Source organism: Paroedura picta, chromosome 7 (assembly GCF_049243985.1).
Source record: "Paroedura picta isolate Pp20150507F chromosome 7, Ppicta_v3.0, whole genome shotgun sequence".
NCBI classification, from domain to species: Eukaryota; Metazoa; Chordata; class Lepidosauria; order Squamata; family Gekkonidae; genus Paroedura; species Paroedura picta.
In genome coordinates, this window is record NC_135375.1 from 42,562,694 (window position 1) to 42,576,310 (window position 13,617).

Here is a 13,617-nt window from a genome sequence, read left to right on the forward strand (position 1 = left end):
TCACCCAGCTAACTGCATGGGGAGGGGTGGGTAATAAAAACCCAGTTCTCCAGATGAGAGTCCACCGCTCTTTCACACCCCCGGGGCCATGAAACTTCAGTGCTTAGTCCTTTAAGAGTGACTTCATTTGACTATAGTAGAATCACTCCAAAGTAAAGAGTTTCATAGTTGCATTTGTAGTAATGGTTGTCTCTTTTTAGCCTGGATTTTTTTTAAAGATTTCAGTTTCATGCTACTTCTAAGAAAAGAATTTTAGAGAAATTACTGTCTTCTAAACAACACACAATTGGCTAATATCAGATTTCCTTTACAGTGACATATTGTGGACATTGATATTGAGTTATTAATTTAAAATAATGAATTTTCCTGATCAATGGGATTCACATGTTGAGAATTATACCTAGTCATTATTTTGTGTTGGGACTGATTTGCATCAACTAAAGGAATGTGGAATTTGTGGAATGAAAAGAAAACTCTAGGGATAGGCAGGTTAATATATTTCTAAATATTTAAGGAACATGCAATTTATTTTTGCTAACAGCAAAATGCATTATTTGAATTAAAACCATAACACCCTGAAAATTGTTTTACCTGATATTTAAATAAAATGAATAGTGTGCCAAGCAGCAAAGAGACATCCAAATTAGAAGAAAGAAATGGATATCCAGGAAAAGAAAGAAAAACCTGCACTTAGAGGAACATCTGAATAAAACTGAGACATCTGCAGTAAAGTTTTCGCTTCTCCCTAGAATGTTTGAGATGAACTCGGTATAACACTGTCTTCCAAGAAAAGACAAAGTGATCAATGCAAGAACACATCAGGCTCCCTTGGACAGGCCAATCAATGCAAGAAAGAACCTTGCCCAGGGCCTTATGCAAATAGAAGCACGTCCTGCAACCCAGGGAGGGAACATGCGCAATAGATCAATGGGATCTGAAAAACCTTACAGCTATATCAGCCGCAGACAGTAAATATATAATGATGAATCCCTCACGTTCTCAGTTGAACTCTTAAACTAGGTTATTTCCAACAGCTAGTTGAAAATTACTTGAGATCTGTATGTAGAAGCAGAGGGGAAACTGAAATAAAGCTCTAAAGAAATACAGGAATGAATGGTCAGTATTATTTTAACTTCCCTAACAATAAGTTAAAGTCTTTAATTTAGCAAGAAATAGAAACATTTTTAAAGGCTTAGGCTTTTAGAACTCTTTCCCATACTTCCTACCTACCTAGTAATATAGAAAATTGAGCATATGCTAGATATAAGTAGTAAACCCCCCCACAAATCTAGTTTTGGTAAAGGAAACAATGAATATACACTGCAAATGTTGAAAACTCATACTAGATTGAAGCAAACAGGTAATAAAATGAATCAAGCATTTAGTAAAGTATGCTTTATTTAAAAATTAGTAATGTTTAATTGAACTCTAATGGCATATACAGGTACTTGTAATTAATAAAAGGAACGCTAACAAAGAATTGTTTATCTCTGTAAAAATTAGACCACAGCCTTATATCTCCAAACAAATTCTTACAGAGTTATCCATGGAGAATTACTCAACTCTTAAGCCCACCAAAGGCTTTGGTTGAGGTAAATCTGCATAGGATAGAACGTTTAGAACTGTCACATGTTGGTCACCTATCAATTTAAGATGCAACACCAGAGAGAGAACAATTATAAAAATTAATACTTTTCTGTCTTCTGTGATAAAAGAAAAATATTACCTACTAATAAAATATTAGACCAGTTGTAAATTTAAAAATGAAAATGTTATCCAAACAGATTATTTTAAAAACACTTATTTGAATTGAGCATTTTGTACTACAAGTAAATGGTGACTGATCATACTATTAGCATATTTGCTCATCAAAGTGACAATATAGTGTAACACAGACCTATAACTATTCCCCCATTTTTTAAAAGTGATTTCAACATATCACAAGAGACTTCTATTCAGAACAAAGCAGTCAAAACCTTTCAACAATACTTGGAGTGAGTCATGAACTTTATTAGGTCAGGGTCAATTCTGCACAAGACAGACAATGCATTGGTACTCTTCTGATCATGGAAAGAGTTTAGTTCTTCCATGATCAGAATATTTTTTTCACGTACTGAATGGCATAATTTGCCTCCGAACCAATGGTTTTGATTCAGTCAAAGGCTGTTTTGATTTAGTGCAAGGCATGTTCTTATAGAATTGCGTCATTTCTTAAGATTAAATCAGATCTATCATGTTATTGCCCTCAACCATATGGGAGGGCAGAATAATAATGATAATAATAATAATTACAATGCTATATAAAGTTTTGTATCTTTGTATTCAAGTAGTGTCACCATGATTTACTTTGAAACTCTGTGACTCTGGAACTTGCAATCTATAAGCAAATCTGATCTAGAGCATGCATGCCTTAATTTAGGAAAATGAATATAAGAGCAAAATTCATCTGAACTAGGAGTGTACCTTTTCTCTCTGAGAACATATATTCACTCAGATACCTGCAGAAGACTTAAATTCCTTTCTGGAAGGGAAAAACAAGATTACTGTTATGGTAAAGTGGGCATCATGCTGACAGAAGGAAGGGACTTCACCAGTAAACTATCACTTAGGGACTTGGGTCTATGGTGACGGTGAAAGCATAAGAGACAAAGAGATGGCAGAGCCTAAGGAGCTCATACCTCTCTTTGTGGTGGAAAGCATCATCAAGTTGAAGTTGACTTATAATGTCTCCGTAGGGTTTTTCAGGCAAGAGAAGTTCACAGATTATTTGACATTGCCTGTCTCTGAACTGCAGCCCTGGATTTCCTTGGTGGTCTTCCCATCAAAATACTAATCAAGGTGATCCTGCATAGCTTCTGAGATCTGATGAGGTCAGTCTAGCTTTGGCTATGAAGTTCAAGGCATACCTCACTTGCTTCTGCCTAAACTGATGCCTTCTCAATAGCAGACACATTGTTCTTGATCCCTTAACCAAGGGTAAGAGATGGAAGAGAGCAATATAATTATATATGCGCTTCATCCAGACTCTTTCTAACAGAATTCAACCCTTCTAGGTTTACATAAGCATCAATTATAGTCATGGTTAACAACAGTCAAGGTTTACTACTGTCAAGGATTTCAAATTGGGCTCACACTTACCATAAATATTAATTAGTGAAGCTTTGTTTGTGGAACTGAGATTGGTATACACTCTTTATCTTACCTATGGAATAAGTTGGTATAAATAATGCCAAATGAAATATTCCAAAATTTGAGTACCTATTTTCCTTGGCACAAATACAAGGTAGTATATGGAAGCTGAAGAAAAAGCTATTCTCTTTCATAGTTTAATCCTAGCAGAATATAGTCCAGTTTTATCAGAATGAAACTAATTTTTCCCTATGTCTGTGCCATAAAAGGCTTGTCAGTAGCAGATTAAATATAAAAGCACAGCATACAGCAGCATGGTTAGTAATTCAGCTTCTTATGTAATAGGTTTATCAAGTCAGCATTTAAGGATTTATACTAAGTGTCTTTATAATTATGTTAATTGGTAGATAATACATAGGTCAAATCTTAACTGCTAAGTATTTTCAAATAGCTAGGCAACCCAGAAAGTTGTACAAATAATTTTATGTTGCAAAAGAGAACTGGTAACCTTTTAAACACACACACACACACACAGATTTTAGGTTTAAGTCTCTGTGATGTCCAGTAAGTAATATTAACCCATAGCTACATGGGATATGGCAATCTGGGGCCAACTCTTGCTGTTACCTATTTAAAGGTCCAATCAAGTAGATGGTCTTGCCCATCTACCATGAGTTACTCTTCAAAACAAAGTAAGACATAAGCATTGTGGTTATTTGCATCTCTCACACACATGCTCTGCCAGTGACAATAGTGAATTGCCTCTCTGATTTACCTCATTACCCTCACAAAGACTGATTTTCATTAGATAATTTCTGTTTCATTTGATTCACTTGAAGTTGTGTCAATTACATTCTTTATCAAATTAACAGAGAACACATTTATTCAGCTGTTTTCCTACTTGGACATACCATAAATGTTCAATGGAACAACATACATGACAGAGTTTGTTCTAGATTCACCCCTCCAATGCAGACAATGAAGCATCTCATTCCTGTTAGATATGGGGCCATGGCTCAGTGCTAAAAGCATCTGCTTTGCATGCAGATGAAGGATTAGATAGTAGTTGATGTGCAAAGACCTTTGCCTAAGAATCTGGAGAGCTGCTGCCAGACAGAGTAGACAATACTGATCTTGATATGGCACCTTCATATATTCACCACTCCCCAATCTGCATGCACATGCAGCAGAATTGTTTTTCATCTAATGAAAGGGAGCAAGACCAATGACAGAACAAAGAAGGAAAAAAGAAGGAAGAATGGAAGACAGTAATTTATCTTTTTACGTCATTTCTTCTTTTGTTTTTCAGAAACAACCAAGCTTCTCATTAAACCCTTATTAAAATAATATGTTGTGAATTTCTTCTACTCATACAACCTAATGTGTTAGGGAGAAATGAAGACTAAAATATGTAGTTCTATCCACAGCGAGAAGTCCCCCCCCCCCCCGCCATAAGGAGCATTCCATCATGCAAGTCTGGAGTATTGCAATCCAGGCACAGGTTTATCATCTCACATCCTGTTTATGAGAACTAGATCATAACACTGTGGGACATGGACCAAGCCTAGGTGAGCCACTGTTCAAGCAAACCCTGGATAGCCCAATGTTTCCGGCTCCTAACGGGAAAGGAATCCCTGTTCTATCAGTACTACACTGCGCACAAAACCTTGAGTGCGTGATTCTTAATTTAATTATTTTATTTATATACTGCCCTCCCCTGAGGCTCAGGATGGTTTATATAAAATTTAGTGGAACAGAGATCAATACAGAAAACAAGTGGATATAGAAAACCAGAAGCATATTTCTCAGATTTGTTTCATTAATAATTTCTTTATGCTAGGGCTTGACAAATTTCAGTTCTCAGGTCACCACGCTGTCTAAAAATTTCACTGCGTTGCCTGGTATTTTCACCTCTAGTATTATTGTACGGTCTTACAGTAATCCTCAAAAATCCAAAACATATTTGTCATTTCACATCAGAATGCTTTATTTTATGATATAAAAATATATTTTCATGATGTTTTTATCAACATTTGTATATGTTAATTTCATATCATTCAGTGAGAGCCAGTTTGGTGTAGTGGTTAGGAGTGCAGACTTCTAATCTGGCATTCCAGGTTCGATTCTGTGCTCCCCCACATGCAACCAGCTGGGTGACCTTGGGCTCGACACGGCACTGATAAAACTGTTCTGACCGGGCAGTGATATCAGCGCTCTCTCAGCCTCACCCACCCCACAGGGTGTCTGTTGTGGGGAGAGGAATGGGAAGACGACTGTAAGCTGCTTTGAGCCTCCTTCGGGTAGGGAAAAGCGGCATATACGAACCAACTCTTCTTCTTCTTCTTCTTGATAGCAAATCAATTAATTTCTTAATCAGTTACTCTGTATACACCCTCTAATATTCTATTAAATGAAACTTTTCATAGCAATAATGACATGAGAAATTGGATATAATTTAGGTTTGCTTTATGCTATGACAACAATCAGGGTTACCTCAAATTTATTTATATGCTACATTTTTGTCATAACAATATGAAAATTATGAGAAACAAAATTTTATTCAAAGTATAAGTATCCATGTGCATGTACAGTGAAATGTAAGTTACCAATCCATACATATAGGTTGTGCATCAAATTAAAATACAGCATAATGAAGATGTTTAACACATACAAATATGAATAACAAACTTAGTTTATATGGTCACCAGTTGTTTGGATTTAATTCCAGGGGAAAGATAGTGAAGCAAATAAATATATCATAATTGGAGATTGATGTGTAAATGTACCCTTCTTAATTAATTAATTAATTTTGTGGAATGCTGAGAGTAATTATCTGAGACCCTGTTGTTACACTCCATCTGTTTCTTCTCAAGCATGGAGGTACAACATCTCTTTGTTTAAGGTGAGGTGACTGGTTCAGTGTTATGTCTCCTCTGTCAGCAGACCAGAGAAATACATTCCAATATACCATACCAAATTACATTACATTCTACAATTCATTTGATTACATTACAATCACTATTCCAATATACTATTCCAAATAAGACATATAGTAAAATAAGGAGCATGTACAGCTCCTTTTGGTGAGAATACAGATGTAAGAAATGAATGATATTGTTCAGAGTATTCCAAGGGCTGTACATTCTGGTGACTTCTATTTCACTGTATCTGAAGAAGTGTGTATGCACACAAAAGCACAAAAACTGGTTCCCTTCCAGTTAGGAGCTGAATAAGAATTCTGCTTATTTTAAAGGTGTCACTAGATTCTAATTTTGTTCAGTTACTTCATGAGTTACTTCCAAAATGACTGTACTAGCTCCTGTAACAAAGAAGGTGCTTACTTTCTATCATTAGGAGAAATTGGGCTGAGTCCACAAATACAGGAAGTATTTGCAGAAGTGAATCTTTTACCTTCCCCTTCCACTAACAGCACCCTCTACCCCTCCATTGTAAAATCACTACTTACTGTCAGGGGGCTCTCCAGAATATTATGGCATAGAGGGCTGTGATAAGAAGGAAGAATTAGCCAAAATTGTTCTCCGCACTGTTGCACAAGTGAAGCATGCTCAGTGTCTGATGCAAAAGCTTATATGACAAATGGGTATACACCCCCTCCCCCCGCAATGCTCAAGAATGGTGTTATTGGTACTATTGGGAATAGGAGTAAATGACGAAGACTTACTTTCATGAATCCCCTAAATTCACAGAACTTTGTTGTAACCCACTGTTTTTACTTAGGAGAATTAATCATTTCAGTCAAATCATTATGAACTTTTGTTCAACTTCCTTATTCAATAAAAAAATCCTAATTTTTAAAGGACTGGTTAATAGTTTGCTAACTAGCACATAAAGTTTACTTATATGGACAGCACATACATTATTATTAATCATATTGTTAAAACTGTCCCATAAATTCTTAATCCTCAGTCTTTTGCCAATGACATGTTTTTCAAATCTAATTTTGCATATGTGAAAGACACATATTGTGCCCATAAATGTTATATTCTTGCTCTCATGCATACACCTCCTGCAGAGACAGCAGACCAAGTAAGCTGACCCTTACTGAGACCATCTTGTCTATCTGACAAAGCTCTTCTTTAACTTCTTACTTACTGCTTACTTCCTGCAATGGAGAAAAACTTTAGCTCTGTTTGTGATAATTTCACAGGCTCTGAGTACCCTGACCCTAGAAGCCCCAAGGTCAAAAGTCAAACCTTGTTCTGAAACATCTGTGTGCTTCATACTAAAGTGAACAAAAGTAGAGAACTATCCACCAGTGTGACAAGAGAAACGAGCAAAATGAGAATGACACACTGGTCATCAGTTACCCATGCTATCTCAAGCTAATGACAGCAAAAGGGTTTCAGTTTAAATATTATTCAAATTTTGATTCCTTAGGCAAACGTTTTAGCCATTTTTTTAAAATTAAGAATTAACAAATTTAAAGGTGTATTTCCTGCCTGTAGACTTCCCCAAATTTTTCAACAGTTATCAGTTTCAAATGTCAGCAATTACAATAGGGTGGGAAATCCATCTGCATCATGTAAAAAGCTGTGCTAATTTTTAAAAGAGATTTTAAAAAATTGTTTATTTAGCAGCACTTGCATTGAACAGGTAACTTCCTTTGGCTTAATGATAAGATGTGAACATTACAGCTGGGCCATGACAACCAAATACGCTCCAGAATTGATAATATTGTATCTGAAGAAGTGGGCACAAAAGCTTATGATGGTCTAAGCTGCTCCAAGACTCTTGTTTTATTTTTGCTGCAACATACTAACATGGCTATCCCTCTGGAATAATTATTCTCTGTTTTCTGTCAATGATACATAAATCACTATTGGAGAAATGGTGAAGTAACAGTATATCTTGCTTTTTGTCAAAAGAACACTGGAAAGTTCTTTCTTTCCTTCCACATACTACCTAGATATCTAAACAGGGTAAGGGGTGAGCTGACACCAGTCACTGTTCCTGCTGAATGGCCTGAACAAAATGACTTCTGCAGCAATGGTGGAGCTACTTGGTTTTGTCTGGCTGTCATCAGCCCTCCAGGACATCAGCCCATCAGTAATTATCCCAGTAAATTAAATAGCCAGCATCATAACTTCTCAATCACTCAGAAGCCAAAGGATGCAAGACTCCCAGTACTTTATCACACTGATAATTGCTGAACTGTGCACACTTATTTTCACAGCTGTTATCATGTACAGCAGCCGCATCACCACACTTTGCTTACCATTTTGTTCTGAGGTACAGGTTGCCACCTACAACATATGTGCGACTCCTGTCAACTGAGAACAATTCAGGTACTTACTGATTCTAGGTACTCAATGAGGTACTACCATCCATAGAGAAATAAACTTTATAAACCAAGTGTTCTATAGGTGTTTTCCTTCTATTTATATAAAACTTGTTATACATAAATATTACCAGATACCTGTAGGTTCAAAATGGTTAATAAAAAACATATCCACAGTATTGATACTTATAACCAACTGTAACCAGAGGGAATAATGAAAGACTTTCTAAGTATATTTGGGAAGTAACAGGTAAGTTTAATATCCAACACCCAATAGCGCAATCAGTATCAAGGTACAGAATACAATTTAAGTGAAAGATTTCCCATTAATGCCTCAGTGAAAATTAGTGACAGTTGCTTGAGGGCCTAACTATACATTCCATGCAAATGCATGAATTGAAGCAAGGGTTTCTTGCAATGAATAGCTGCTTTGGGAGAGGGTGATCTCAGAGAAACAGCTTTCTGTTACTTAACCCTTTCTCTGCTGATCACTGTTCTGGCCCCCAGTCCTACCCCTCCCCAAATTATTTCTTCTCTTTGGGCAGTCTAAATGCATAATTAGACTTGCAAACACAATGCCTGAATTGCTTCTGGAAAAAAAGCAACTGGTGAGGTTATTTATAACAGAAAAATGGTGAGATGTAGAAGAATTCAATATCTTCTCCCATACCTACCACCGCTGATCCAAATAACCCCACCCTGAGTTTTTATTCAATTAATATCATAAATTAAATTATTTTGCATATTTATCATTTCAGTTAAATTTTAAGCAGGAGAGGAAATGCCCCATATATGTAGGCATAAGTGTTCCAATTTGTTTTTTTTTAAAAGCTCATTTATGTTACACCATCAATAGTTTTTCCATTAACCGCTGACCGAAAAAGTCCCCCTTCTTTGAGTTCAAGGCCTCAGTAGGGGGACAGAATTACGAGTTGCTTATTTTATCTCTCTACTTAGAGGGATCCTTATGAGACCTTTAGATTGGCCGAGAAAACATGAGTTAGTGTACCCAGAATATGTCAACTGAAAGACAGTTCTGTTCACATCCTTTCAAAAGAGAAAGCTATGTTTAACTCTTGAAAATACAGAAAAACTAGAAGAAAAATAAGCAATTATGAACCCAACACTTACCAATTCCACAAATGCAAGGCCACCGTAACTGTGAGCAACAAAAAATACATTTTCAGCTGCAGACTGAGAGATAAAGTGGTCCCAGACATAAATTGCATGTTCTTCAGGGGAGCCATTTTCCTACAAAGAGAAGATAACACTAATTATGATTATGCTTATTATCCGCCTTGAGTCTTCTTGAGAAAAGCAGACTATAAATGCTGCAAAACAAATATAACATCTAAGTTATGCTTTGTGCTTCAAAAAAGTGAACAAAAAATGTCTACCCAAGTGACTGATAGACAAAGAACACAATCAAGAGACAGTTAAGAAAACAGATCAGGAATGTGTAGATATGCCCCAAAGTTATACATTAGGAGCAGTTTGGAATATTCTAAATGATACATATTACAAAAACAGATGACATTGCTATAGTTCACTTTTTCATATTGTCATTTTAGTCTATATGCAATCTTATTTATTACTGTTTAGATTTGTATTTCTCCATATCCCATACACTCAATATGGCATTTTAAAACTATTAAAAACAAACAAAAGTGAATTCCAGCAGTGATAATCTAGCACATAATTCTGCCTTGGAAATAAACTAGACTTAAAATTATTCATCTGTGACCATAGATGTACAATTTCCATAAAGGCCAGGACAGTTGAGATACAAGTGTGGGACTTCCCTGCTTCACCCTTTTCATGTGCCCATCTTGTGAGCCCTCTTGCTCTCTCCCGTCTCCACATTGAACTCTCACACCTGTGGAGTCCATGAAGACTGAGAAGAGTGACTGAATGAGACAAAGGGGTTGTAGAAACAACAGAAATGTTAAATTTCAAACTGTTTTTGTTATGTTAAATATTGTTTTTGTGTTGTGAGCCACACTGAGCCTGCCTGATGGAAGAGGCAGCCTTGAAATCAAATAAATAAATAAATAAATGTATAATGCAAATTAGAACAAGCTTCTAGTTATCTGAATGTGTGGCTGAGAGTCAGCGGTTAAAACACTAGATAGTCTCTCCTTATCTAATGACACTGTTCTTCACACAGAAGGATCTAAAATATTAACAATCTTGCCTAATGTGAAAAATTGTATATCGCCTTTTTAGAAAAATTCTGAATACAATTTAACAAGCCACTTAATACAGTGAAAATTTTTAAAGTATCATTTTAGTTATTAGCTTTATTTTATTCCCCTTCATAGGAAATAAAGAATTAGTACATCTTACAGTCTACCAGTAACTATTATATTTTTTAGACATATCAGATGCTGAACACCTGTCATTCAAATGAGCAGGAAACTTGATGACTATTCAAAAGATGAAAGAAGCTTGGATTATTTAACAAAAATATAATAAGAGGTTATTAAACCACTTCTAAAATCCATACACTTCAAAGCTACTGTGCATGTGGATTTTACGATTACGCTGCTATTTATCAGAGGAAACATACAAGCTTCCTATCTCAAATCAAGCTCAGGCTGAGATACTTAGAGTTAACCCTAAAATATATAAAAGAAAAATAATAACGCATATGTAACAACACATAAGTATTGCTCAGTAAGATAAAAATTTTAAGAGGTATTTTTGCTTTTCAGTATTAAACCATAATTAGCATTAAGCCTCAGTTTAATTGTCTGCACCATATGATGATGATGTCATCCGTTCAGTCATATCCGACCCTTGGCGATTCTATAGGAAAGTTTCTGCCATGCATCTTTGTCAATGTCTGCTTCTTTTAGTTGGTTCCTGGTCATCCCTGTGTCGGCTTTGATTGTGTTGAGCCAGTGAATCCTTTGGTGACCACGTTTCCTTTTGCCGCTGACCATGCCGAGCATATAGAAGAGATTATTAAAATTTTGGTGTCATGGACCATATATCCCGGTCCACTAGAATTTTAATACCCATCATTTATTATCTTTCAATATCATCAGTAAACCTTATAAAATCCAAACTGATTGCTCACTCACTCATTACCTGATTGTCCCCCATCCAGGAATGGTCCACCCAGGTAGTTTAGACCAGTGGTCCCCAACCCCCGGTCCGGGCACCGGTGCCGGTCCATGGATCAGTCGGTACCGGGCCGCAGCTCCTCGTCCTCCTCCCCGGGTGCTGCTCAGGGGCTGCCCTGCTACTCTGCTGCTGGCTCACCTTTGGTGCTCTCCGGCGGCCGCCATGGCTGGGGCTCCACCTTGGTGCGGCACTGCGCAACTACTGCTGGCAGTGCCCCCCAGCGGGCAGCGGGAGTCAGAGGCGCCGGCAGGAAAGCAAGTGGAGCAGGGGCTCAGGCAGCGGCAGCAACGTCCCTTGGCAAAAGACTACCCCCCCCCGGGCCTCAGTAAAATTGTCAAGTGTTAACCGGTCCCCGGTGATAAAAAGGTTGGGGACCACTGGTTTAGACCCAATCAAGAGACAGCCCTCAGCCAGGAAAGGCTTCATAAGGAATCATGTCTTCACTTTCAGCTTCCTGCCAGTTTCAGAAGTTTGCTGGGTGGAAGAGGAGCCAGCCACAGAGCATGCCCTGCTGCTAGCAAGTTGTCCTGGCCTTTTTCAACTCAGAGGACATCGGGGGGGGGGGAACTGGGGCAGCCTCTGTGTGCTGTCAGGAGGTTAAGGGCTGCAGAAGGCCCAGAAACAGCCCCCTGCTGGCCCTCTGGGATCCAGGGTGCTGAGGAAATGCCTCTGCCCTGGGAATGTTTATTCATGAGTAAGTGATGGCCCTCACCAATCTCAAGGTGTGGCCTAGAAATCTCCTGGAATTGGAGGTCATCTGCAGACTACAGAGATCAGCTTCCAAGGAAAAATGGCTGTTTTGGAGGGGGGACTCTGCAATGGCAACTCATCTCCAGGCTCCTGGAGATGAAATGGCTGCTTAGGAGGGGGGAAATTCTATGGCATTGTGCCCCAGAGAGGTCATGGGATGCAAATTTCCAGTTGGGACCTGGGGATTTACTGGAATTCCAGGTCATTTCGAGGCTGTATAGATCAATCTCCTTGGAAAAAAGAACTACTTGGAAGATGGGACTCTCTAGCTTTGGATCCCATGGAGGTGCTGGGATGCCAGACTCCAGGTGGGAAACCAAGAGAAATGCTGTGTGGCAGTATTTCCTAATAACAATGAACATCAAATAATTCATAAACTTGTCACAGTTTCTTTCTTCAATGAAAATATTTAATTGACAGCAAACTTTACTTGAAGAACTGAAAAACATTAATACATTGGTGGGCAAATAATGGACAGTGAGTTTCTCAATTAATGAATGAACAAGTAAGAGAGCCAGTTTGGTGTAGTGGTTAGGAGTGCGGACTTGTAATCTGGCATGCCAGGTTCGATTCTGCGCTCCCCCACATGCAACCAGCTGGGTGACCTTGGGCTCGCCACGGCACTGATAAAACTGTTCTGACCGGGCAGTGATATCAGTGCTCTCTCAGCCTCACCCACCCCACAGGGTGTCTGTTGTGGGGAGAGGAATGGGAAGGCGACTGTAAGCCGCTTTGAGCCTCCTTCGGGTAGGGAAAAGCGGCATATAAGAACCAACTCTTCTTCTTCTTCTTCTTCTTCTTAATGCCTCTATGTCAGTTTTTCTCAACTTTTTTTACCATTAAGAAATCCCTGAAACATTATTTAGGCTTTGACAAACCCCAGAAGTGGGATCTCCAGGTCCCAGCTGGAGGCTGGCATCCCTGTTCACCCTCCAGTGGAACTTGGAGAACTCCCAGAATGAAAGCTCCAGACTGTAGAGATCAGTTCTCCTGGAGGAAAGGCCTGCTTGGGACAGGGATGGGGGACGTGTGGCAGTCCTGTACACACACACAGAGAGAGAGAGAGAGAGAGAGAGAGAGAACACAGAAGACCAAAGTATTCCTTTCTTCTGAAATTGCAAACCTTATTAATCATACAATAACCTCTCCATGTAGGAAATACCTGAGTGTCTCCCTCCTTGGATTACTCTAAGAAGCTATTATCCAGAACAGTGGTCCCCAACCTTTATTAGGCTGGGGACCGGCAGGGCATCGGGCCGCGCCCGCGCGGGCCACGCCCACGTTTCGGGCCGCGCCCGCGAGCCGCGCCC

At 38.5% G+C, this 13,617-nt stretch overlaps 1 protein-coding gene across 6 annotated transcripts in view; it reads right to left on the reverse strand.

Annotated features, from left to right (window-relative positions):
* Positions 1-13,617, reverse strand: part of ARB2A (ARB2 cotranscriptional regulator A) — a 269,563-nt gene that overhangs the window by 134,284 nt on the left and 121,662 nt on the right. For all 6 annotated transcript variants that reach the window (XM_077347635.1, XM_077347634.1, XM_077347632.1 and 3 more), the window contains exon 8: positions 9,560-9,679. In XM_077347635.1, the coding sequence (XP_077203750.1) occupies positions 9,560-9,679 (120 nt within the window). The remainder of the gene's footprint in view (positions 1-9,559; positions 9,680-13,617) is intronic.